The 21,206-nt window shown below is 43.8% G+C and overlaps 1 protein-coding gene across 1 annotated transcript; it reads right to left on the reverse strand.

Annotated features, from left to right (window-relative positions):
- Positions 1-1,661: 1,661 nt before the first annotated feature.
- Positions 1,662-16,760, reverse strand: LOC140851749 (4-coumarate--CoA ligase-like 7). The gene is made up of 6 exons (XM_073243854.1): positions 15,722-16,760; positions 3,990-4,176; positions 3,537-3,682; positions 3,386-3,453; positions 2,315-2,417; positions 1,662-2,172 (listed from the first exon to the last, which is right to left on the reverse strand). The coding sequence occupies exons 1-6, from the start codon at positions 16,730-16,732 to the stop codon at positions 2,047-2,049; spliced, it is 1,641 nt and encodes a 546-aa protein (XP_073099955.1). The 5' UTR covers positions 16,733-16,760; the 3' UTR covers positions 1,662-2,046.
- Between the last annotated feature and the right edge of the window lie 4,446 nt (positions 16,761-21,206).

Raw genomic sequence — 21,206 nt, forward strand, 5'->3', positions numbered from 1 at the left:
CCTTTTGTTAAGACATCAAATATTTTTTAAAAATTAGCACCACAATAAAAATAATTTTAGCAGCAAATTATCCATGACATGTCTTATTATATGCCATAAAAAAATATCTTTTTGCTGTATTATAGGACAAATGCCACTGTATGCTAACAAATATTTTTTAATTAATGATATTTTATTGTATATATTACTATAAACTTGTACTCTATGGTGTGTAACTTGAAGTATTAGGAATTGAAATAGTTATTATAGTATTTAACTAATATATCAGTAAATCATATCATAAGTTATAAGATTTTAAAATATTGTTACTAAATTTTAAATTGTTAATTTGGGTTGGGTGGCATCAAGGCCATCAAATATATTATTACACAAATCGTGGTGGTCATCAAATCTCTCATGATTGGAATCTCTTCTGGTACAAATATTTATAATAAATTAACATATTTTCTTAGCATTACTATATAGGCCATTAGTTCAATCGATCTTGTATTAAAATATTAAAAATCAAAAGTTATTTAAAATAACCTTTAATATAATAAATTAGCATTTTTATAAAAACTCATTATTATTTTTTAATATAGCATAAGTAAAAATAATCATGCATTAACAATTCTTAAAGTGCTTGTAAAATACTATATATGAATATGATGATGCACAAAAGTTATTTTTTAAATATTTTCAATGATAAAACTTTGAAGATATCATAAAAATAAAATAAAGTTTATTTTTAATTTTTGTGAAAAAGAAAAAATTTAAAATAAATATTTAATGATATGAATAAATGTTAGTAAGTTAAATAAATTTTTCATATAAGTTATGACTTAGCGATTAAGAACTTACAATTCAGATAAAGGATCAATGGTTTATTTTTGAGAATTTTTTACCAGCATATATAATTGCAACAAATATAATGCTATAATTAAAATTTTAAGGGCACTTATATATACCGCTAAAATAGAAATTTTTATTAATATTTTTTAAAATACTAATAATTAATTATGACATTATCATAAGCTTTCGACAATTAAGCAAGTGCTGGAATATTGCACTACCGCTATGCTTGAAACTCATAGTTTAAAGGACATAATTACACTAAAGACATCATGATTTAAACATGAAACATGCATCATAATCTGGATAGAGAGCTAGAAAGTGCATGTTTGCACAATTCCCTCCTCAAAATCTTTCCAGCTGCTGACTTTGGTATCGAGTCAACAAATGCAACTTTACGTATCTTCTTATATGGTGCGACCTACAACAAACGCATGCAGTGTATAATTGTTAGCCTCGAAGCTTTGCTTCCTCGAGTACAAGCACTTTTATTGCATTTATATAAAAAACCAAAAGAATGTGATTGGATGTTCAGGTTTTCATATTCAAAGCATACCTTCTTTCAACAAAATCAATAATTTCTGCTTCACTGAGTTTGCTTCCAGGTTGTCTCACCACAACTTGCTTATGATTGGTACCTATTTATGCCAAACCTAAATTTGTTTATCTCAAATCGACTGTAAACCTGATCATAATTGGCCATTTCTACTCTAACCTAACGTAGCCTTATTCAACCCAATATATATTTATGTCTTCAATTCATATATAATTGACTTGTATGCTGTACATAATTACCACTTGGTAGGATTTGACTTAGATTGAGATTCCAATTTGTCATAAAAAGCCAAATTTTGATAAATTCATACAACTGTTCCAAATAGGTGACAATGAGGTATGGCACATAAAAAGACAAATAATAATCATGCCTTTGCATGCTACCCAAAAAAAAAAAAAGAAAAGAAAAAAACAGAGAGAGACCTGTCCAAGGGATGTGCCAACTCCAACATTGAAGAGCTTTGATACAGCTTTTCAGAAAGGTTAATATCCTTCTCCTCGATAAATGTTCACTGCTATTAATCAAATACACAAAAGCTTAACACAAGGCATAAATGAAACACGATCCTTTCAAGCTTTTACCAATCAAGCAAGTGCTAGGATGCACCGTTGCTGTGCTTGAAACTCATAGTTTATAGGAGATTGTTGCAATAAAAGACATCATGATCTAGATATGGAGCTAGAAAGTGCTTGTTTGCTCAATTCCCTCCTCAAGATCTTTCCAGTTGCTGATTTTGGTATTGAGTCAACAAATGCGACTTTATGTATCTTTCTATGTGGTGCAACCTATAGCAAATGCATCGAAACATATAATTGTTAGCCTTATTAAGCTTTGTTTCCTTGAGTATAAGCACTTCTATTTCATTAAAAAAAAATAATAATAATAAAAGAATGATTGGAAGTTCAAGTTTTCATATTTAAAGCACACCTTCTTTGCAACAAAATCAATAATCTCTGCTTCACTGAGGTTGCTTCCTGGTTGTCTCACCACAAATGCCATTGGTATTTGCCCTGCTTCTTCATGTGGGTACCTATTATTTTCAAACATAGAATGATAGGAAGCAAAGCATAGAGCAAATTATGTAGTACTTTTAATCTCTACATTGAAATGAAAGCTGCTCGAAGATAGCTCTTTCCAGTTTACACCTTCTACCTTTCACTGTCAAATGACCATCAAATGATGGTGGGGAATTATAACAGAAATTCTTAATATGTCTAAAGCAAGCCTAAAGCAGCCAGCGCAAGTGCATATCGTAGTAAATCACTGACCATGACTAACTATTATCATTATAAATTAAAATTTTACAGTATCCATTTTTTCTGGAAAAAAATATGCTGGTTCCACTATTATCACCATATTAAGATGTTGACTTTCACAAAGATAGTGCATCATATATGTTATAAATATGTTTTAAACAAATATTCAAATCATGTCTTGTATACACAGTATATGCACAATAAAATTAGAAACTGCTAAATGCCATAAAGGTTTAACTAGAAATCAAATTTTTTTAACATGATTTGCTTCGGAGAAGCTAAAGGAATGATATCACATAAGCATTAGAAATGAAATTTTGTAGATAAATGAAACTTTTTGCATGTAATCTTCAAAAAGGAGCACAGGGTGGCAAACTTTTTTGTTGGTATTACTAAGAGTGTAGAATTAAGATAATTTAAGAACTAAGAAATATTTAAAAGTAAGCTAATTCATGAAACAACATAAAGGACTTAGGAACACATATTTAGTGAGAACTTTTACCAAAACATTATAATGGTTATGATAGAATACTCTTTCCAGGTGAAATATGATTAGAATATTATCTCTCTAATTAATATTTGATAAATCATATTCATAAATCAATTCTAATTTATTATCTTGAATTACTATGCAATAATCTCTAATACCTTACACCTTTTCTATCCACCAAAATTATAAGTCAAAAAAAAAGAGAGAGGCAAGTTTGGTAATTAGGTGAGGTTCTGATGTTCAGAAACCTACGGAACTACAGCAGCCTCCACGATTTCTGGTAAGGACTGTAACAAAAGCTCCAATTCAGCAGGTGCAACCTGCAACAAGGAAATAATGCTAAATGAGTAAGTCTGTATGTAAACCAAGCTCGAATAAAATCTGCAGATAAGCAATCACATACCGGGTAAGCCTTGTATTTAATCAACTCCTTCAACCTATCCACAATGTAAAGAAAACCGTCATGATCAAAGTAACACAGATCACCTGTCTTCAGCCAACCATCAGAATCAAAGGTCGAAGCATTGGCTTCATCGTCACCAACATAACCTAACAACAAACAGTGACTAAATACTGGATGTAATGTAGTAAAATAGCAAGAGAGGCCTTCAAACATCGACTACATGATCAGTTATTTTCCTGATAATCTAGGATCCTGGAGGGGGCAAACTGGAGACAGACCTAATCTTTGGCCTTTTTTTGCACAAAGTGGCTACTCCAGGACTCGATCGTGTCATTGCACTTGTCAGCGCAAGTCTTTATCATTGCACCAAGCAGGGAACCCCCCCAGATTTTTATTAGCACCATCTTAATTTGTACCTTGTATGATCAAATGCTCATGCACCATACTAATTACCTTTCATAACGGCAGGACCTCGAATCCATAATTCACCTTCTTGGCCAACTGATAAAGCCTCACCAGTGACAGTATCTACAATTTTGGCTTCGACATTACAATTGAGACGTCCAGCAGACCTCACATTACTGCATTCATCAGGACCAATCGATAATGAAACTCCTCCTCCCTCAGTTAAACCATACCCCTGGATAAATCAAATCAGGATGTTCAAATCTAGCCTACTAAAACTGCGTAAAGCCTGAAAGGCAAGGTGGATTGATCGTAAAATAGCAAAAAATGTGACTTAATTCTTGGTTAGTGTTATTAATAAACCTAATCTAAGAAATATATGTATCTTAAAAGTCTCAAATAATCTTGTAAGAAGCAAGATAAATGTTTTTAGACATTGGTGCGGACATACTTAGAAAAAGCAGCCTTGATAGATACCAAGCTAACTTCACAGGCTGCATATCTGTAGCAGATGGCAGAGGATGGATAAAGGCAGATAAGTAGATAGAGCAAGCTAACTTTTGCATTGTCTTTAGGGAACATATAGTTCATCCCTGAGACAAATGTTCTTACATGACATGCAAGCTGTGGATGGGATCCTTTCCATGGTCCATACCATGGAAAGGATTGATCATAAACACCTCAACATGTGAAGGATTGATTAGCATGGGCTATTGAATCCTTTCCATGGTCCATACCATGTTAAACATATGGTACTTGTAAATTCTGTTCTTCATCACTTAAAGATCACAGATTTAGAAGATCAATCAAACAAATAAGTACATACATGAATAAATGTCCAAGTCTTGCCGGGTTCTATTATAAGCCATTTGCTAACATGTAATATTCTAGATATTTAAACAATCTCGGTCTTGTTTATCATAGATGTCTTTGAATACATTATATATTATTTTTTTATAATCCAGCTTCTTCCATTCTTAATTTATTTTTCAAATAAAGCTAAATATTTGTTAATATTTTTTAAAATATTTAGGTAATCCGAGAATCAATTTGAACCAATCCGATCTTGATCGAATCAAGTTGAGCTTTCTTGCACCAACTGATTCGGTTATATTTTAGGAACAAATCGATATTTGGTCAATTCTAGATTAGTCTTTCATTGGAACCAACATGGATCGATGCTTGATATAGGAGACTTCAGTCGAGATCCTCTGCCATTCAAGATTGAATTTTAGAAGGCCGGTTTTAAATAAAAGGCTTAGCTTTTCATGGTGGATTGGCAAATATGTTTCCTAATACATTGTACCATGGCTTTCAATCACATATCATTTCTTTAATTCACAGATATCCCATAATAATTTGGAATGGAACCTCTTGAGTTCCAACCCAAACTCCAAGGGATCTGTTGGGTATAAAATAACCCCAGCCGAAGTTCATAAGAGGCCAACTCTCCCGAGATCCCTCCGACTTAGTGTGGCATTTTTTTCGGATTTCCCCGACAGCCGAATTTCTGACCTGGTGCGACGCTTTTCTAAACTCCCCCAACTGTCTGAGCTATGATAATGCCCTTCCGGGCTTCTCCAACGACGAACTTCTTCAGTCGTCCACCGGACTACTTCAAATGCTCTCCGGGCTTCACTATCTACCGACCTTCTACAATGATCGACCGTTCTCCGGATCTCTTCCAGATCTCTTCCAGCCATGATAGATTCTAATCCGAATTTTTCAGACTTCGTCCACGGCCGAACTTTCCCAAGGACAGATTTCTACAGCAACCCGACTTCACCCATATTTCTACGGCGGTCGACCACCTTTCTGATTTCATCCGAGCTCCTACGGGAGCCGGACCTCTGCCCCAAATTTCTATTGCTGGTAGACTTCATCTGAGCCCCTACTACAAATGGTCTACTCCGAACTCCCACCACAAATGGTCTACTCCGAGCTTCTATTACAAGCGACCTACTCCGAATTTCTACTACGAACGGTCTACTCCGAACTCCTACAGCGGGCTGTCTACCCCAAACGTCTACTGTAAGCAAATTCCATTTGAGCCTCTACTATGAACAAAATTTTTCCGAACTTCCGTTACAGGTAGACCTCAGCTGAGCTACTCCGTGGCGAGGGGATTCCGGATGAACTTCTACAACGGGACACTACTCCGATTTTTCACGACGACTGGTCCTCGCCCGAGCTCCTACAACAAACGGCCCCCTTTCGACCACTCGCGAGAACCGGATCCCGTCCGAACTCCTCCAGCGGATAGATTCCGGACGAGCTTCTACGACGGACGAGCTCCAGCAGCTGGGTCCCTGCGATAGCCGATCGCCCCCGATGTCTGCCGAGTCTCCCCAGCGCTATCCGAAGTCCATCGCCGACCGACCTCCTATCGGACTCTCCGTAAAATCGGGCTTCTCCAGCGGACGATCTTCGGATGAGCCTCCACATCAGATAAATCCCAGACGGACTCCCCTAGCGATCGGACTTCCCTGGACTCCGCCAACAGAAAATCTCCATCCGAGCTCCTGGGGCAGGCGACCCCCGCCTGAAAAGTCGGCGACCTCGGGACATTCGAGCCTCTCCCAAAATGACGATGTGAAGAGCCCTTCTGCTCCATCAGGCATTCCAACCGAGCTCCAACCGACGGATCCGAACTCTCTGACAAGCCACGACAAGAGCCACCACCCTGCTCCACTCTCTGCAACGGATTCCACGCAGCTCCACCACTCTCTGGCAAGTCACGACAACGGACACCACTTCACTCTTCGCAGCGAGCTCCACGTGGTCCTGGGCAACCTCTGACGCCACTACTCTCCGTAACAAACTCCGCACGTCTCTGAACGGCCCACTACCAGGCGGTTACAAACGTCGCTATCAATCTGTTACGCCCTCCGCCTATATAAAGGGGACCCCAGATACGTTAATCTCTAAGCTCTAATTTCTATCTCAAAACTCTGCTAAAATTCTCATTCGAGCACTCCAGTCTTGTTGAGGCAGAGAACTGACTTGAGCGTCGGAGGGTCTTGCCGGAGCACCCCCAACTCCGGTTTAGACTTTCTTTGCAGGTCCCGACGGCGGCCACGGTCATCCCAGCTCCAGCTTCTCCAACGTCAGTGGATTTTTGCACCAACAGAATTGGCGCTAGAAGGAGGGCTGTGTCTTCGCGGTACCCTTATTCTTAAAGGAGTGCTCAACGGGACTGATTTCGGTCATCTTCTCCGACATCCTCTTCTTCTTCCTCTACTAAATCTTCGCCCAATGCCTCCCCGCAGAGCATCCACCAAGCGATCCACGGCCTCTGCGGTCAGATCTCAGGCTCCGGCCTCACCTCCAGTCTCCCAGGCTCCTCTTCCTCCGGCGACGGCGGTCGGCGCGGAGCAATTCGACCTGCTGGTTCAGCAGGTCAGAGGCCTCGCTGAAGCAGTGCAGGCCATGCAACAGCAACAACAGCCGCAGGCGTCGGTGCGATTGAAGAGAACGTCGTCGGAATTCCAAAATCCGACGGTTGGGCGGGCTACTTGGGCCAGTCGCCCCGTCTTTCCCGGAAAGACAAAACCGAGGGTGGAGAGCCCTCAGTCCGATCACGATTCTACTCCTGAAAGATCTCTACCTCTATTCTGCCTGAAGACCCTCGAGACCCGCAGTCGAGAGGACTTCCTGGATCGAAGGCTCCAGGAGATGAACCGACGGATCGAGGAACTCCGCCACGCTCCCCCCGCTTATGGTGAAGACATCTGTACTGACCCTCCCTTCTCTCAAATGATCATGCAGGAACTGATCTCGCCAAACTTCAAGCTCCCTCAATTTGAAAGCTACGACGGGACCTCGGACCCAGTTGACCACCTGGAGGCTTTTCGGACAATGATGCTGCTCCATGGCACGTCGGATGCCATCTTGTGCCAAGCTTTTCCATCCACCCTGAAGGGAGCAGCAAGGAACTGGTACTCAGCATTGAAGTCTGGTACCATCTTTTCCTTTGATCAGATGAGCCACCAGTTTGCGGCTCATTTTGTTAGCTGCCGGTGTTCCCGGAGGGGTTCGAAGTCCCTCATCAACATCAAGCAGAGGGAGGGGGAGTCCATCCGGGCTTACGTCAACCATTTCAACATCGCCGGTTGGAGATTCGGAACTTGGATCAATCAGTCGCGATGGCCGCTCTGAAAGGCGACCTTCAAAAGAACGACCTTCTGTTCTCCCTAGAAAAGAAGTACCCCAGAGATTTTGCCGATTTGTTGGCTCAGGCCGAAGGATATGCCCGAGCAGAAGAAGCCTTCAAGATGAAGGACGAGGGACCGCGAGAGAGTGGCAGGCGGGGGACTCGAGCAAGCCCGCAGGCGAAAAAGAGCCGAGTGAAGCTCGGCCACGTTCTCGAACTCCTCCCGGACATAGGCACGTCCGGACTCCCCCCCGAACTCGTAAGCAAAGAAGCCCGGACCGTCGAGTTCGGCGAGGCTCTCCTCCCGGAAGATTCCACAGCTACGCCCCTCTCAACGTATCGAAAACTCAAGTACTGATGGAGGTTAGGGAGCAGCTCCCAAGGCCGGAGAGGATGCGCTCGCACCCTGAAAAGTGCAACCCGAACAAATTCTGCCTCTATCATCGTGACCACGGCCACGATATGGAGGAATGTATTCAGCTCCGAGACGAGATCGAGGAGCTCATCAGACGAGGTCGGCTCGACAGGTATATTCGACGCCGACCTGAAGGAGAGAAGATCGGCCTAGGGCCCTACCACAGCCGGAACCGCCAAGGAGGGAGGAGCAGCCAGAAATCGGCCTCCAATTGGGATTATCAACTCCGTCTCAGGGAGACCCCCGGTGGGGAGCAGACCTTCCGCGGCTATAGGGTTCAAAAAATCTACGAATGTATTACCAACAACTTTGCCCTGAATGAAAATTTTTTTTATATCCGCACATTTTTTTTTCTTTTGGTATGAGCTTATAACGACAGGAAATAACTCCCCCATACAAACGAAATTAAGCACGTTAGAAACAGGAGGAGAACCTCGTCCTAACATGAGCAAAGTCGAAGACCCGATTTCTTAAAGATCGGATGGGGGGAGAGGCCCTTACAACGGCCCTTATGTGCCCCACAGCCTTGTTAGGAACAGGAGGAGAATCTCATCCTAACATGAGCAAGTTGAAGGCCCGATTTTCTAAAGACCAGATGGGGGGAGAGGCCCTTACAACGGCCCTTATGTGCCCCCACAGCCTTGTTAGGAATAGGAGGAGAACCTCGTCCTAACATGAGCAAAGTCGAAGACCCGATTTCTTAAAGATCGGATGGGGGGAGAGGCCCTTATAACAGCCCTTATGTGCCCCCACAGCCTTGTTAGGAACAGGAGGAGAACCTCGTCCTAATATGAGCAAAGTCGAAGGTCCGATTTCTTAAAGACCGGATGGAGGGAGAGGCCCTTACAACGGTCCTTATGTGCCCCCACAGCCTTGTTAGGAATAGGAGGAGAACCTCGTCCTAACATGAGTAAAATCGAAGGTCCGATTTCTTAAAGATCGGATGGGGGGAGAGGCCCTTACAACGGCCCTTATGTGCCCCCGCAGCCTTATTAGGAACAGGAGGAGAATCTCGTTCTAACACGAGCTGAAGCCGGCTGTCGGGAACAAGGTGAGGACCTCATCCCGACGCAAGCAAAGACTCGGTTGATCAATAAGGAGGAAAGCTTCCCCAATGACTCCTCTACACTCTCACGATTCCGTTAAGAGCAGAGGAAGACCCTCACTCAAACACAGAAGAAAGGGGGAAGCGAAAAGAAAAAGTGACGAACTACACCAGCGATAGGTAAGAAACGAACTACATCAAAAGCACAAGGGACCTTGTCTCGATGGAAGAGAAAACCCCTGTCGAAAATCTCTGATCCCTAAAGGCAAATCGACATGCAACGGCCAGGAACCTTCAAACTGCGTCGGCATCGAACAAGATGGAAGACAAAAGAAATTCAGTAAACGACGACTCAAAGCAAGAACCGGTGAGGGATTACGAACTCCATCGGCGCAGAACAAGACATAAGACAAATGGAGTTTGGTAAACAACCATTTAATACCAGAATAGACAAGGTAACAGATAATTTTATTTCCATTTCATTGGTGAAGTACTCATTACAAAGCCTTAAAGGCCAAAAAAATAAAAAGATAAGGAAGAAGAAAAGGAAAAGAGGCTCTAAGGAAGCCCAGTTTCTTCCGATTTCGAGCTCTCGGTTCCAGCCCCCGCTATGGATTGTCTCAAATTTTCAACTTCCTCTTCTAGCTCCATCTTTTTTAGCAGCATATCCTGGAACATCCGGTGGAATCGCTGGTGCTCGTCCTCCGACTCTCGAAGCCTCCTCCTCAAGACCTCCGACTCTGCCTCGACGTCCTTGACTGCCTGCTACTCGTAGACCAGCTGAACTTTCAGCCACCGTACTTCGGCTTCCTCCTACCCAAGGGCTACGGACAGTTCCGCCATAGTCCCCCTCAAGGAGCAAAGCTCATCAGAACCTTGTGCAGGGACAAGCTGGACTCTCTCGAACAACCGCCTTTGAAGGCGGGCAACTTCGTCAGTCACCGTCTGGAGCCTCCTTCGGTAGTCCTCTACTTGTCTGCTCCAGCCGACCCGGTGGGTGTCGTAAGTCGCCTCGACGTCCCGCAGCTGTTTTTGAAGGTCGGAGAACCTCTTTGACCAGTCTTGATCGCGGTCAGTCCGGATGGTGAGCCGGGACGAGCTCCCTTCCAGCCAGCCGATCTTCTCCCGTGCGGCCGCCAGCTCGACTTTAAGAGAGCTGATCTTGGAAGCCTGAGTCCACGACCGGTCGCTGGCACATTTTCGAGTTCCTCAAGCTCCGTGATGAAGTCGGCTTTCCTTTTGGTGTATTCCATGAGACTTTTCCTGTGGAGGTCCCGAAACCGAGTAGCCTCCGCGGTGACCTCTGAATGGCTCTCCTTCAGCCGGCGGAGTTCGTCTTCCAGCTTTTTGGATTTCCTTGTCAACTGACGGACTTCCTTTTGAAGGTCTCGTATCATCGACTTCAAGGGAATACCCTCCGGCAGGGGAAGAGCTTCGGTAGGACACTGTCGTTGGAGGACAAGAGCGCCACGACTCAAATTAATGCCAGAAGATAAAAAGAAGGAAAAGGATACAAAAAAAAAAAGAGAGGGGGGGATCCTCCGTAAAGACAAATCCGGCTTCATTGATCAAATAAACTTCAAGTACAAGAGAACGAAGGAACAATCACCACGAAGGAAAAATACAAAACTAGAGGTTCCGGACCTCTGGGGTAGAAGTAGAGGGGGTCGGCGTCCCCGGAAGATCGTCAGCTGCGGCCACAGCAGTCGATGAGGTCCCGACTGGAAGAGAATCGACGGCGACGTCAGATGGTCCGGCTTCATCATCGGATGCCTCGTTCAGAAAGCTGAGATCCAATTCGGAAAACCTCCCAGCCACCTTCTCTTGGCAGAGCTCGAACCTCTTGATGAAGGTGTCCTGACTGAACTGGACCTTCAGATCTTCCATCTCGGAGGAGCCTTTGAACTCCTCCACTACTCGAGCCCTTGCCTCCGAGACCAGGAATGGAATCCACGCTTTCAGCTCAGAAACCTGCTCCTTCAATTCGGAAGCCTGCTCCTTCCACTCGAAAACCTGTGCCCTCAATGCGGAGACCTCGGCCTCAGCCTTCTCTCTCTCCTCCTCCAAAATAGTCCTCAGATCGGACGAGGTTTGTCCCTCCTTTTCCAGCGCCTCCTGAAGGCTCAGGACCTCGGCGATCTTCTCCTCAAGACGGGCGGCCCCGGCTAGGCGACCTTCTTCTGCCCGAGCTGCCTCCTTCTTGGTGATCTTCGCCGCCTCGACGTTGGTGACGAGCTGATGTCCAATCTGCAAGAAAGGTCGGGGAGCCGATATGAGAGCTCAAGACTAAGTTGAAGAAGCAGGAGGGAGGAAAAAGGTGAGTTAGCCTATTTCGAGAAACGATCCCAGAGAGTCCCAGACCCGCAGCTCGGGATCAGCGAGGACGATCCTCTCGATGACCTCCGGCAGGATGCACTCTTCGACCAGCCTCTTTATCAAGTCCCTATTGTTGAAGGGATTCTCCCCCAGATCTTCCTCGGAGCCGCCGACCCCCTCGGTGGCAGCCCTGCGACTGTGACTCCTCCGGGCTAGGGTCTTCTTTCTCTTTCTCCCTTTGGCCCTAGGCGCCCCCTCGGGACGAACCTCCGAAACCGAACCCTCGGCCGGGGGGACTTCAGGTTCGGCGTCGGAGGGGACTTCGATGGTGACGGGCGTCGGAGCAGACGCGGCCGAGCTTGTGCCCTCTGTCCTGGCTTTCTTCACCAACCCCGAGTTGAGGCATCCTTTCTCTTGTGGGTCTTGAGACCCTGGGCTAACCTTCGAGCCACGCTTGCATCCATGTCTGCGATAAAAGAAGATCAGCATGGCTTCGAGATGGAACAAGAAGAAGGGGAAGTACCCAAAAAAAAAAGAGAGAAGAAGAAAAAGAAACAAAAAGGGGAGAGATACCGACAGGATTAAGGGGACTCAGGCCGACGTTGAACAAAAGTTGCTCCCTCAAAAGTTCGGGGAGGAGGGGAGCTTGATAGGCCTCGAGTTTTTTTGAGGCCTCGAGGTCATCCCTTTCCAAGCTAGAGGCCCGGCGGGCGGAATCCCTCAAAGAACCCCAAGGGGGTAACCCTAGCTCTAAGGTTGGGCATCGGACGTAGAAGAACCTCTTCTTTCAGTTATGGACAGAAGAGGGGGCGCTTTTCAGCAACCCCTTTATACCGAACTGGGGGGAGAAGTACCACCAATCCTTTACCGAGGGATGGTGCTTGAAGGTGTAGAAGTTCCTATACAAAGGAAGAGTCGGCCGAACTTCGGCTAAACTACAAAGGAAAAGAAACCCTATCAAAAATCTAAAGGAGTTCGGCACGACGGAAACTAGAGAAATGTTCAGAGAAAGAGAGCAACAACGAAGGACGGCAGCGGGAGCCGAAGTCCAGTACGGAAGGCCTCCTGGTACAGACAGAAGCGGTCGGAAGGAGGGGCGCTAGCCCGACCAGATGGCCCGGGAAGCTCCAGCTCGTACTCCGGAGGAACTCCATACTAAATCCTTATCAGTGAGAGTTCATCCGGAGTCAAGGAACCGGGGATGGTGTCCGGCGTAAAGGCCGGACAAAGTTCGGTCCTAGCTATGGGTTCGTCTACGGTACCGGTACTATGGAGAACTGGGGCTGACGAACTCCTAGAATTGCTAGAGGAGGAGATATCAGAGGACATTTTGGATCAGACGGAAGCCACAAAAATCTCAGAAAATTGAGAAAAATAGCAGACAGGCCCCCGAGAAAGCTAAATAAACAGAATACGAAGAAGGAAGAACAGGAAAACAATAGGAAGTTCCGAAACTAATCTAGATCAACCTCAGGAGCATAGGGGAACGGCGAGAACGACGGAGGTCGACTCGACGAACGCCTAAGGCCGGGAAGGATGCTAGAGGAAACTGGAGCTCTCAGGGAAGAAGAGGGAAATCGAGGATTCTCTCAAGCAAAGTGAAACTATGAAGGAGGAGAACGTGTTTAAATAGACCCCGAGATCCGGCGCACTTATGATTTTGGATCCCCGTTGGCCGGTCTGTATTCGTCGCGTGTCCCACCCACCTTGACAGGCTGTTGGAAACGACAGGCGGCTGGCAAAGTCATTATTATGCCGTACCTAGAGCCACGTCCTGGTGGAAATTTCAAAAAGAAAAATTTTTTTTCGAAAAGACTCCGGTACCAGCATACCGAACGTCAAATATCTGGCAACCGTCAAGCACAAAAATCGAGGGAGTAACTTCGGCTGTGAAAATTTCTCTGTACTTCATTCAAAACTCGAACTCGAAAGTAGGGGACTGGTGTTGGGTATAAAATACCCCCAGTCGAAGTTCATAAGAGGCCAACTCTCCCGAGATCCCTCCGACTTAGTGCGGCATCTTTTCCAGATTTCCCCGGCAGCCAAATTTTCAACCTGGTGCGACGCTTTTCTAAACTCCCCCAACTGTCTGAGCTATGATAACGCCCTTCCGGACTTCTCCAACGACGAACTTCTTCAGTCGTCCACCGGACTGCTTCAAATGCTCTCCGGACTTCACTATCTACCGACCTTCTACAATGATCGACCGTTCTCCAGACCTCTTCCAGATCTCTTCCAGCCATGATAGATTCTAATCCGAATTTTTCAGACTTCGTCCACGGCCGAACTTCCCTAAGGACAGATTTCTACAACAACCCGACTCCACCCATATTTCTACGGCGGTCGACCGCCTTTCTGATTTCATCCGAGCTCCTACGGGAGCCGGACCTCTGCCCCGAATTCTTATTGCAGGTAGACTTCATCCGAGCCCCTACTACAAATGGTCTACTCCGAACTCCTCCACAAATGGTCTACTTCGAGCTTCTTTTACAAGCGACCTACTCCGAATTTCTACTACGAACGGTCTACTCCGAACTCCTACAGCGGTCTGTCTATCCCAAACATCTACTGTAAGCAAATTTCATTCGAGCCTCTACTATGAACAAAATTTTTTCGAACTTCCATTACAGGTAGACCTCAGCCGAGCTACTCCGTGGCGAGGGGATTCCGGACAAACTTCTACAACGGGACACTACTCCGATTTTCCACGACGATTGGTCCTCGCCCAAGCTCCTACAACAAACGGCCCCCTTTCGACCACTCGCGAGAACCGGATCCCATCCGAACTCCTTCAGCGGATAGATTCCGGACGAGCTTCTACGACGGACGAGCTTCAGCAGCTGGGTCCCTGCGATAGCCGATCGCCCCGGATGTCTGCCAAGCCTCCCAAGCGCTATCCGAAGTCCATCGCCGACCGACCTCCTACCGGGCTCCCCGTAAAATCGGGCTTCCCCAGTGGATGATCTTCGGATGAGCCTCCACATCAGATAAATCCCAGACGGACTCCTCTAGCGATCGGACTTCCCTGGACTCCGCCAACAGAAAATCTCCATCCGAACTCCTGTGGCAGACGACCCCCGCCTGAAACGTCGGCGACCTCGAGACATTCGAGCCTCTCCCAAAATGACGATGTGAAGAGCCCTTCTGCTCCATCAGGCATCCCAGCCGAGCTCCAACCGACGGATCCGAACTCTCTGACAAGCCACGACAAGAGCCGCCACCCTGCTCCACTCTCTACAACGGATTCCATGCAGCTCCACCACTCTCTGGCAAGTCACGACAACGGACACCACTTCACTCTCCGCAGCGAGCTCCTCGTGGTCCTGGGCGACCTCTGACGCCACTACTCTCCGTAACAAACTCCGCACGTCTCTGAACGGCCTACTACCAGGTGGTTACAAACGTCGCTATCAATCTGTTATGCCCTCCGCCTATAAAAAGAGGACCCAGATACGTTATTCTCTAAGCTCTAATTTCTATCTCAAAACTCTGCTAAAATTTCTATTCGAGCACTTCATTCTTGTTGAGGCGGAGAACTGACTTGAGCATCGGAGGGTCTTGTCGGAGCATCTCCAACTCCGATTTAGACTTTCTTTGCAGGTTTCGATGGCGGCTGCGGTCATCTCAGCTCCAGCTTCTCCAATGCCGACGAATTTTTGCACCAACAGGATCCAAGCTCCATATATAATTTTATGATTCGCTCCCTAAATCTTGCACTTGATAGATTGTAAAACGGGTTTCCGGAACAACCAAGGGCAAAATTGTCACTTTGGCCACCGAATTATTGTCCCAAAACCGGGTCACATCATTTCGGGCGGTGCACCTGATCCACCTAATAATTTCACGTTTACCTGGGAGAGCTTCACGCGAGGGAACCTCGCCATGAACCGCTCCGCCGACGCCGGGTGGAGCGGAGCGCCGCCGCAGACCACGCGCTCCAGCGCCGACAAGTCAAGCCCCGCCACCACCTCTGGCCGCCCCATCGCCACCACCACCGGTGGTGCCGCCGTTATCTCCGTCACCTTGTACTGCGCCGCCGCCCGGAGCATCTCCGTTGCCCCCGCCCGGTTTCCGCCCATCAGTACTGTCGTCGTCAGCAGCACCAACCCCTTCAGAGCTGAAACGAACCCCATTATGCCGAACATCGGCGCCGCCAGAAGCATCGCCTTCGGCCGTCCCTCCCGCCGCATCGCATAAATCGCGGCCACCGACGCGATGAAGCTCCGGTGCGTCAGCGCCACCGCCTTCACCCGGCCAGTTGTTCCTGAGGAGAACAGGATCGCCGCCACGTCGGACTGGCGCACCTCCGCCGCCGGAGTGGCGGTGGAGGTGGCGTTGGAGTTGAGGAAGGAGTGGAATTCCGGGGAGTCGAGGAGGAAGGTGGGGAGGTGGCGGGGGAGGGCGGCGGCGGTGGAGGAGACGGCGAAGGCGACGGTGGGGTTGGAGAGGTGGACGAGCCTGGCGATCTCGGCGGGGGTGGAGGCGGGGTTGGTGGGGGCGGGGACGGCGCCGAGGGAGAGGAGCGCAAGGTAGAGGGCGGGGATCTCGAGGCTATTGGGGGACAGGATGAACGCCACGTGTCCGTTAGAGAGGCCGAGGTGGGCGCGGAGGGAGGCGGCGAGGGAGCGGGACTGGGAGAGGAGGTCGGGGAAGGAGACGGCGGCGCCGGTGGCGGCGTCGATGATGGCAGTGTGGGAGGGGAGGGGGGAGGGGAGGAGGGAGAAGGCGTAGGAAGCGACGGAGAGAGGCACGGTGGGTGACGGCAGGGTGAAGGCGGGGCGGAGGCTGCGGAAGGTCTTGGTGACGCCGTCAAAGCCGCTCCTCGGGTCGACGGACGGAGGATTGACGCCATTCTCCGCCATGAGAGAAGGTTGGTAAAGTTGGGGTGGTGGCATTGAAATTGTGGATATATATGATACATATACAGGGCTAGAAAGGATTAGTTTTTCTTCGCTTATGAGAATTAAAAAATAAAAATTATCATCATCATTTTTTTTTCCCCTCTTATCAGTAGCCGCATTATTGTTAGTATTATTATGATGATTATGATGATAATACTAATTAAAATAATATCTCGGTCGCAACTATGTGAGTTTTGATTCATGGCCGAGCATTCTTTCGGTGACCTGTTAGGAGCAAGTGTAGTTGAAAGGATTCTTTACTCCACTCCAATTTCTAATTTATTCTCACTGGCATTCGGAATAGTATTAAGATAGATTAAATTAGATTAGATTATCAACATCTCATGCCTACCGGCCATCACCTGCTTTGGAAGGGCAAAGGAGCTGTGCAAATTTTTCATGATCCATAGTTAGATTTTATTATTTTGATAGTGACAATTTTTTTATTTAAAAACATCCCATCTGATGTATGGGGGATTACTCACCCGACCATTGCATTGGTAATTATCATCATTTTCTCCATTCTTCTGGTTCGCGGAAGAAATTTTATTTATTAAAAATATTTTTTTTAAATAAATAATATCTACATATATAATATTTATAAAAAATAATTTTTATATATTTAATTAATTATAAAAAAATAATATATTGATTAAATATAAATATTTTTTTAAAAAAAATATAAAATACATCTTATATCCTAAATAAAGAAAAAGATCACATTTCGTTTTATGTTTTAAGGATATTATTGAAAATAATATTATTTTAATTTTCAGCCTGTGAAAATTGAATTTTCTCATGTCCTATATAATTTTTTTTATAAAATATAAAAATTTTATTATTATAAAAATTTATTTTTTTATTTTTTTTTTGAAAACTCTGATCAAATATGAAGTATTTTTTTATTTTTCTGTTAACAACATTTTATTTTTTTTTTTTTTCTGCAAATCAAATGAGTCCTCGAAAAAGAAATTGATAGCTATCATCACCAAATGCATATGGAGAGAGAGTTTGGGACATAATTTATTTTTGTTGATCTGATGCAACATTTGATAGAAAGGGTTAATTCTTTCGTTGTATAAATGTGATATTTTAGCATTTTTCAAATGCAGATTCACTAAAAGCATTAGTCCATTAGTTAGTTTTATGTGAATGGTTAAGTATAAACTCTATGATCAAACATAGTAGACATGCTCCTTCTTAATCACCATCACAGGACAGACAACATAAAAGAGTTGTAAATAATCAATCTTTTATCGGATAATCACCCTTCTTATGGTGTCCTGAGATGGTATTTGTTTGTTCACATGCCAATGAGCTACTAGAAATGAGTATGAGCCAATTCAAGGATGGATTTCAAAATGAAAAAGACAGTAGGTAACATCATAGTCTACAACGATGAGATTTACCCTGTGCTTGGTTAGGGTTTTGAGACAAAAAATAGATGGAGTTAGAAGAAAGGAAAGCCTCTATCTGGTTCAAAATTTTTTTGAAATGATATATGAAAAGAAAGAATTTTCTATCTATTTTGGTGCACTAATTACAGCCTCCTAAATTAGGAAGGTGCAAGGAAGTATAAATGAAGCATATGAGGAGTGAGTATTTACATGGCCAAAATTATCTCTCACCAATTTTTTGATAAAAGACAAAGGGACCTAAGCTCTATTCTTTAATTAAAGAGTAGTTTAGTAAAAAAAATATCTTACAAATATCTCCTATCATTTCTTTCATTTCTCTTATATTAAATAGAAGAGAAAATCATTCATATCCATTCTTTTATATTTTATCAAATATACGAAAAAATGGATATGAAAAATCTTTTCATCATCTCCCTCATCTATTCTTTCTTTGGTTCATCCTCCGTACCAAACAAAAGTTAAAGGATCACGCAAGGTTTTATTAAATAGTAGCATATAATTAGAGTTACATGTTAGTTAAAGTAGGAAAAAAAAAATAGAAAACACCGTAGCTGCTTGCAGCAATGCCATTTAGCGATTCATGCAAGATTTATCACCATACCGAGTTGCATGTTACTTAAAGAAGCACGAATCTAACATAATATTTAAGATCTCTTAATACACTATTACAACGGCTTCAGATGAATCATGGTGAGGGGAAAAAATCAGAGCCTGAGAGGCCCAGACAATTATCTAATGTTTTGTGATGCATGTCGGAGCTTAAGTTAGCATTGAGCAGTAGCCTACTTGATAGGAAAACAAGTATAAATAACATACACCTAATTTTAATGCTAACTAGCATGATGACATGGGAGCTAAGTTAGAATTGGTGTTGGCCTACTTAATAGGAAAACAAATAGAAATGACATACACCTAATTTTAATTCTAACCAGCTTCATGATGGACCATCATATTTCTAGTGGAAGCAATGTCGACCAAAAAAAAAAAAAAAACACCGAAAATTTAGTCAGACATCTTCTGCCAATCACTTCGTTTGCTTCATTAAATGGCATACTTCATGATACCAATAAAAGGGGAACGATGAGAATATTTTTAGTAATATTTGCATGTTACTAAAGCATGTTTCATAGACAAATAAAAGAGTCCTGGCTCATTTATGATTTTGTCTCACATGTTCCTCCATCGTATAATAAATTCCGTCCCTTTTAAGCCGGCCAGCTACAAAAGGAGACAAGGACCTTGTTTCTCCCACACTTCATTGCATGTCCCAGCGGAAAGAAGAAAGTACTGGTCAAAATCGTTCTACCGCATGGGCCTTGGACCATACCATAAAAAATCATCATATCATCCAGAAAAAAATAAATATTTTTTAATTCAAAACAGAAAAAATAGCTAACCATAATTAACAGTGACGCCTTTCGTTTAAAATTTCAATCAAGCTTGAATAATAGCGTGCCATTTCTTAAAAATGAATGATATGATAAGTTTTTATTGGATGATTTAAGATTCATAAAATAAAATAGTTCTGATCAATAATTTTTTTAAAAGAAGAGAGAGACTAAAATTTTCCGTCACACTCTATATTTCATAAACACCATTGCCGCTAAAATCCGATGGTGCGGCATCAGAAAATTAGTTAGATATGTCAGCAGATACGAGTTGCCTTTCATGATTGAGGAATCTGTAAAGAAAGTCCACTCATCAATGTGTGCCCAACAAAGGACCTTCTAATGCTTAAGTTAGCCGGGATTTAGGATATAGTCAAAGGAGGAAGAGAGGCAGGTAAGAGCAAAGTGCTAACTTTTCAGTTCATAATTCAGCTTTATCTGAAGGTTCCCTTCTTATTTCTTTTACATAAAGAGGATATTGTAGGTTATTGCATCGGAATTTGCTAGACTGTTAGAACCTACGAGGTCATAATTTGATAGGTTGTTGAAATTTACCGACTATATCATAATCAGGGTTGTTAGTCGTGGTTACTGACCGAGTCAGTTAGTCGTAGATGTAGATCATACCCACATTTCGAAGGTTATTAGAGAATCTCAAAGTCCACCTGCACTGCCAAATAGGCTGAGCATCTGAGACAAGGTTCTACCCTGGTGCAGGGGTAGCGAACGAGTCGTCAGATATTGTTGATCGGATTTTGACCTTAGGATCGGCAATTGACCGAGGTGGAGGTTGGACAAAGACCAATGTTGCAACATCACCTAATTTCGGATACTTGGATCTCCTTTTGATGTCTTAAGCGGTCTCGTCCGATCAGACTATCGATGGATGTTTGGCTGGGATATGGGAAGAAGAGGTTCGATCCGATAGCGAGTAATCCCCGTAACAAACACCAACAGAATAAAAAAATATTTTATATAATAAAATAAAATATTTTTAAATAAAATAATATCAAAAAAATAGTTATAAATAGATCCTAATTTCTTGTCTTTCCCCGTATCTCCTGTATAATGTCAGCAAACTAATTTAAAAGAGAAATAGAGCAAGTGGTTAGAGGGTACCTTTCAGTTGTGGATGGACCATAGCTGTCAGAGATTTTAGTGAGCATTGGAAGATTATAGATAGACTAGTATCCTAATTCTATCGGAGGTGCTTTGAAATTTGCTATATTTATATGTAGATATCCGCACATTAAACCAATGGATTTTAATATTGCAAGGCAGGTATGGTTTCAATATCTTGATTAGCTTCACGTTTTGTTATTTTAAATAGGGACTATGGAGTATCGCTCTGGCACCAAGACAATCATTACTGGCATTTTGTTAAGACATCAAATATTTTTTAAAAATTAGCACGGCAATAAAAATAATTTTAGCAGCAAATTATCCATGACATTTCTTATTATATGCTATAAAAAAATATCTTTTTGCTGTATTATAAGACAAATGCCACCGTGTGCTAACAAATATTTTTTAATTAATGATACTTTATTGTATATATTACTATAAATTTGTACTCTATGGCGCATAACTTGAAGTATTAGGAATTGGAATAGTTATTATAGTATTTAA

Source organism: Elaeis guineensis, chromosome 9 (assembly GCF_000442705.2).
Source record: "Elaeis guineensis isolate ETL-2024a chromosome 9, EG11, whole genome shotgun sequence".
NCBI lineage: Eukaryota > Viridiplantae > Streptophyta > Magnoliopsida > Arecales > Arecaceae > Elaeis > Elaeis guineensis.

Coding starts and splice junctions, on each gene's coding strand:
- LOC140851749 (XM_073243854.1), bottom strand. CDS start 16,732: ATGGCGGAGAATGGCGTCAATCCTCCGTCCGTCGACCCGAGGAGCGGC. Junction 3,454..3,536: donor TTAAATACAAGGCTTACCCG/GTATGTGATTGC, acceptor TCCTTGTTGCAG/GTTGCACCTGCTGAATTGGA. Junction 2,173..2,314: donor TTGATTTTGTTGCAAAGAAG/GTGTGCTTTAAA, acceptor CATTTGCTATAG/GTTGCACCACATAGAAAGAT.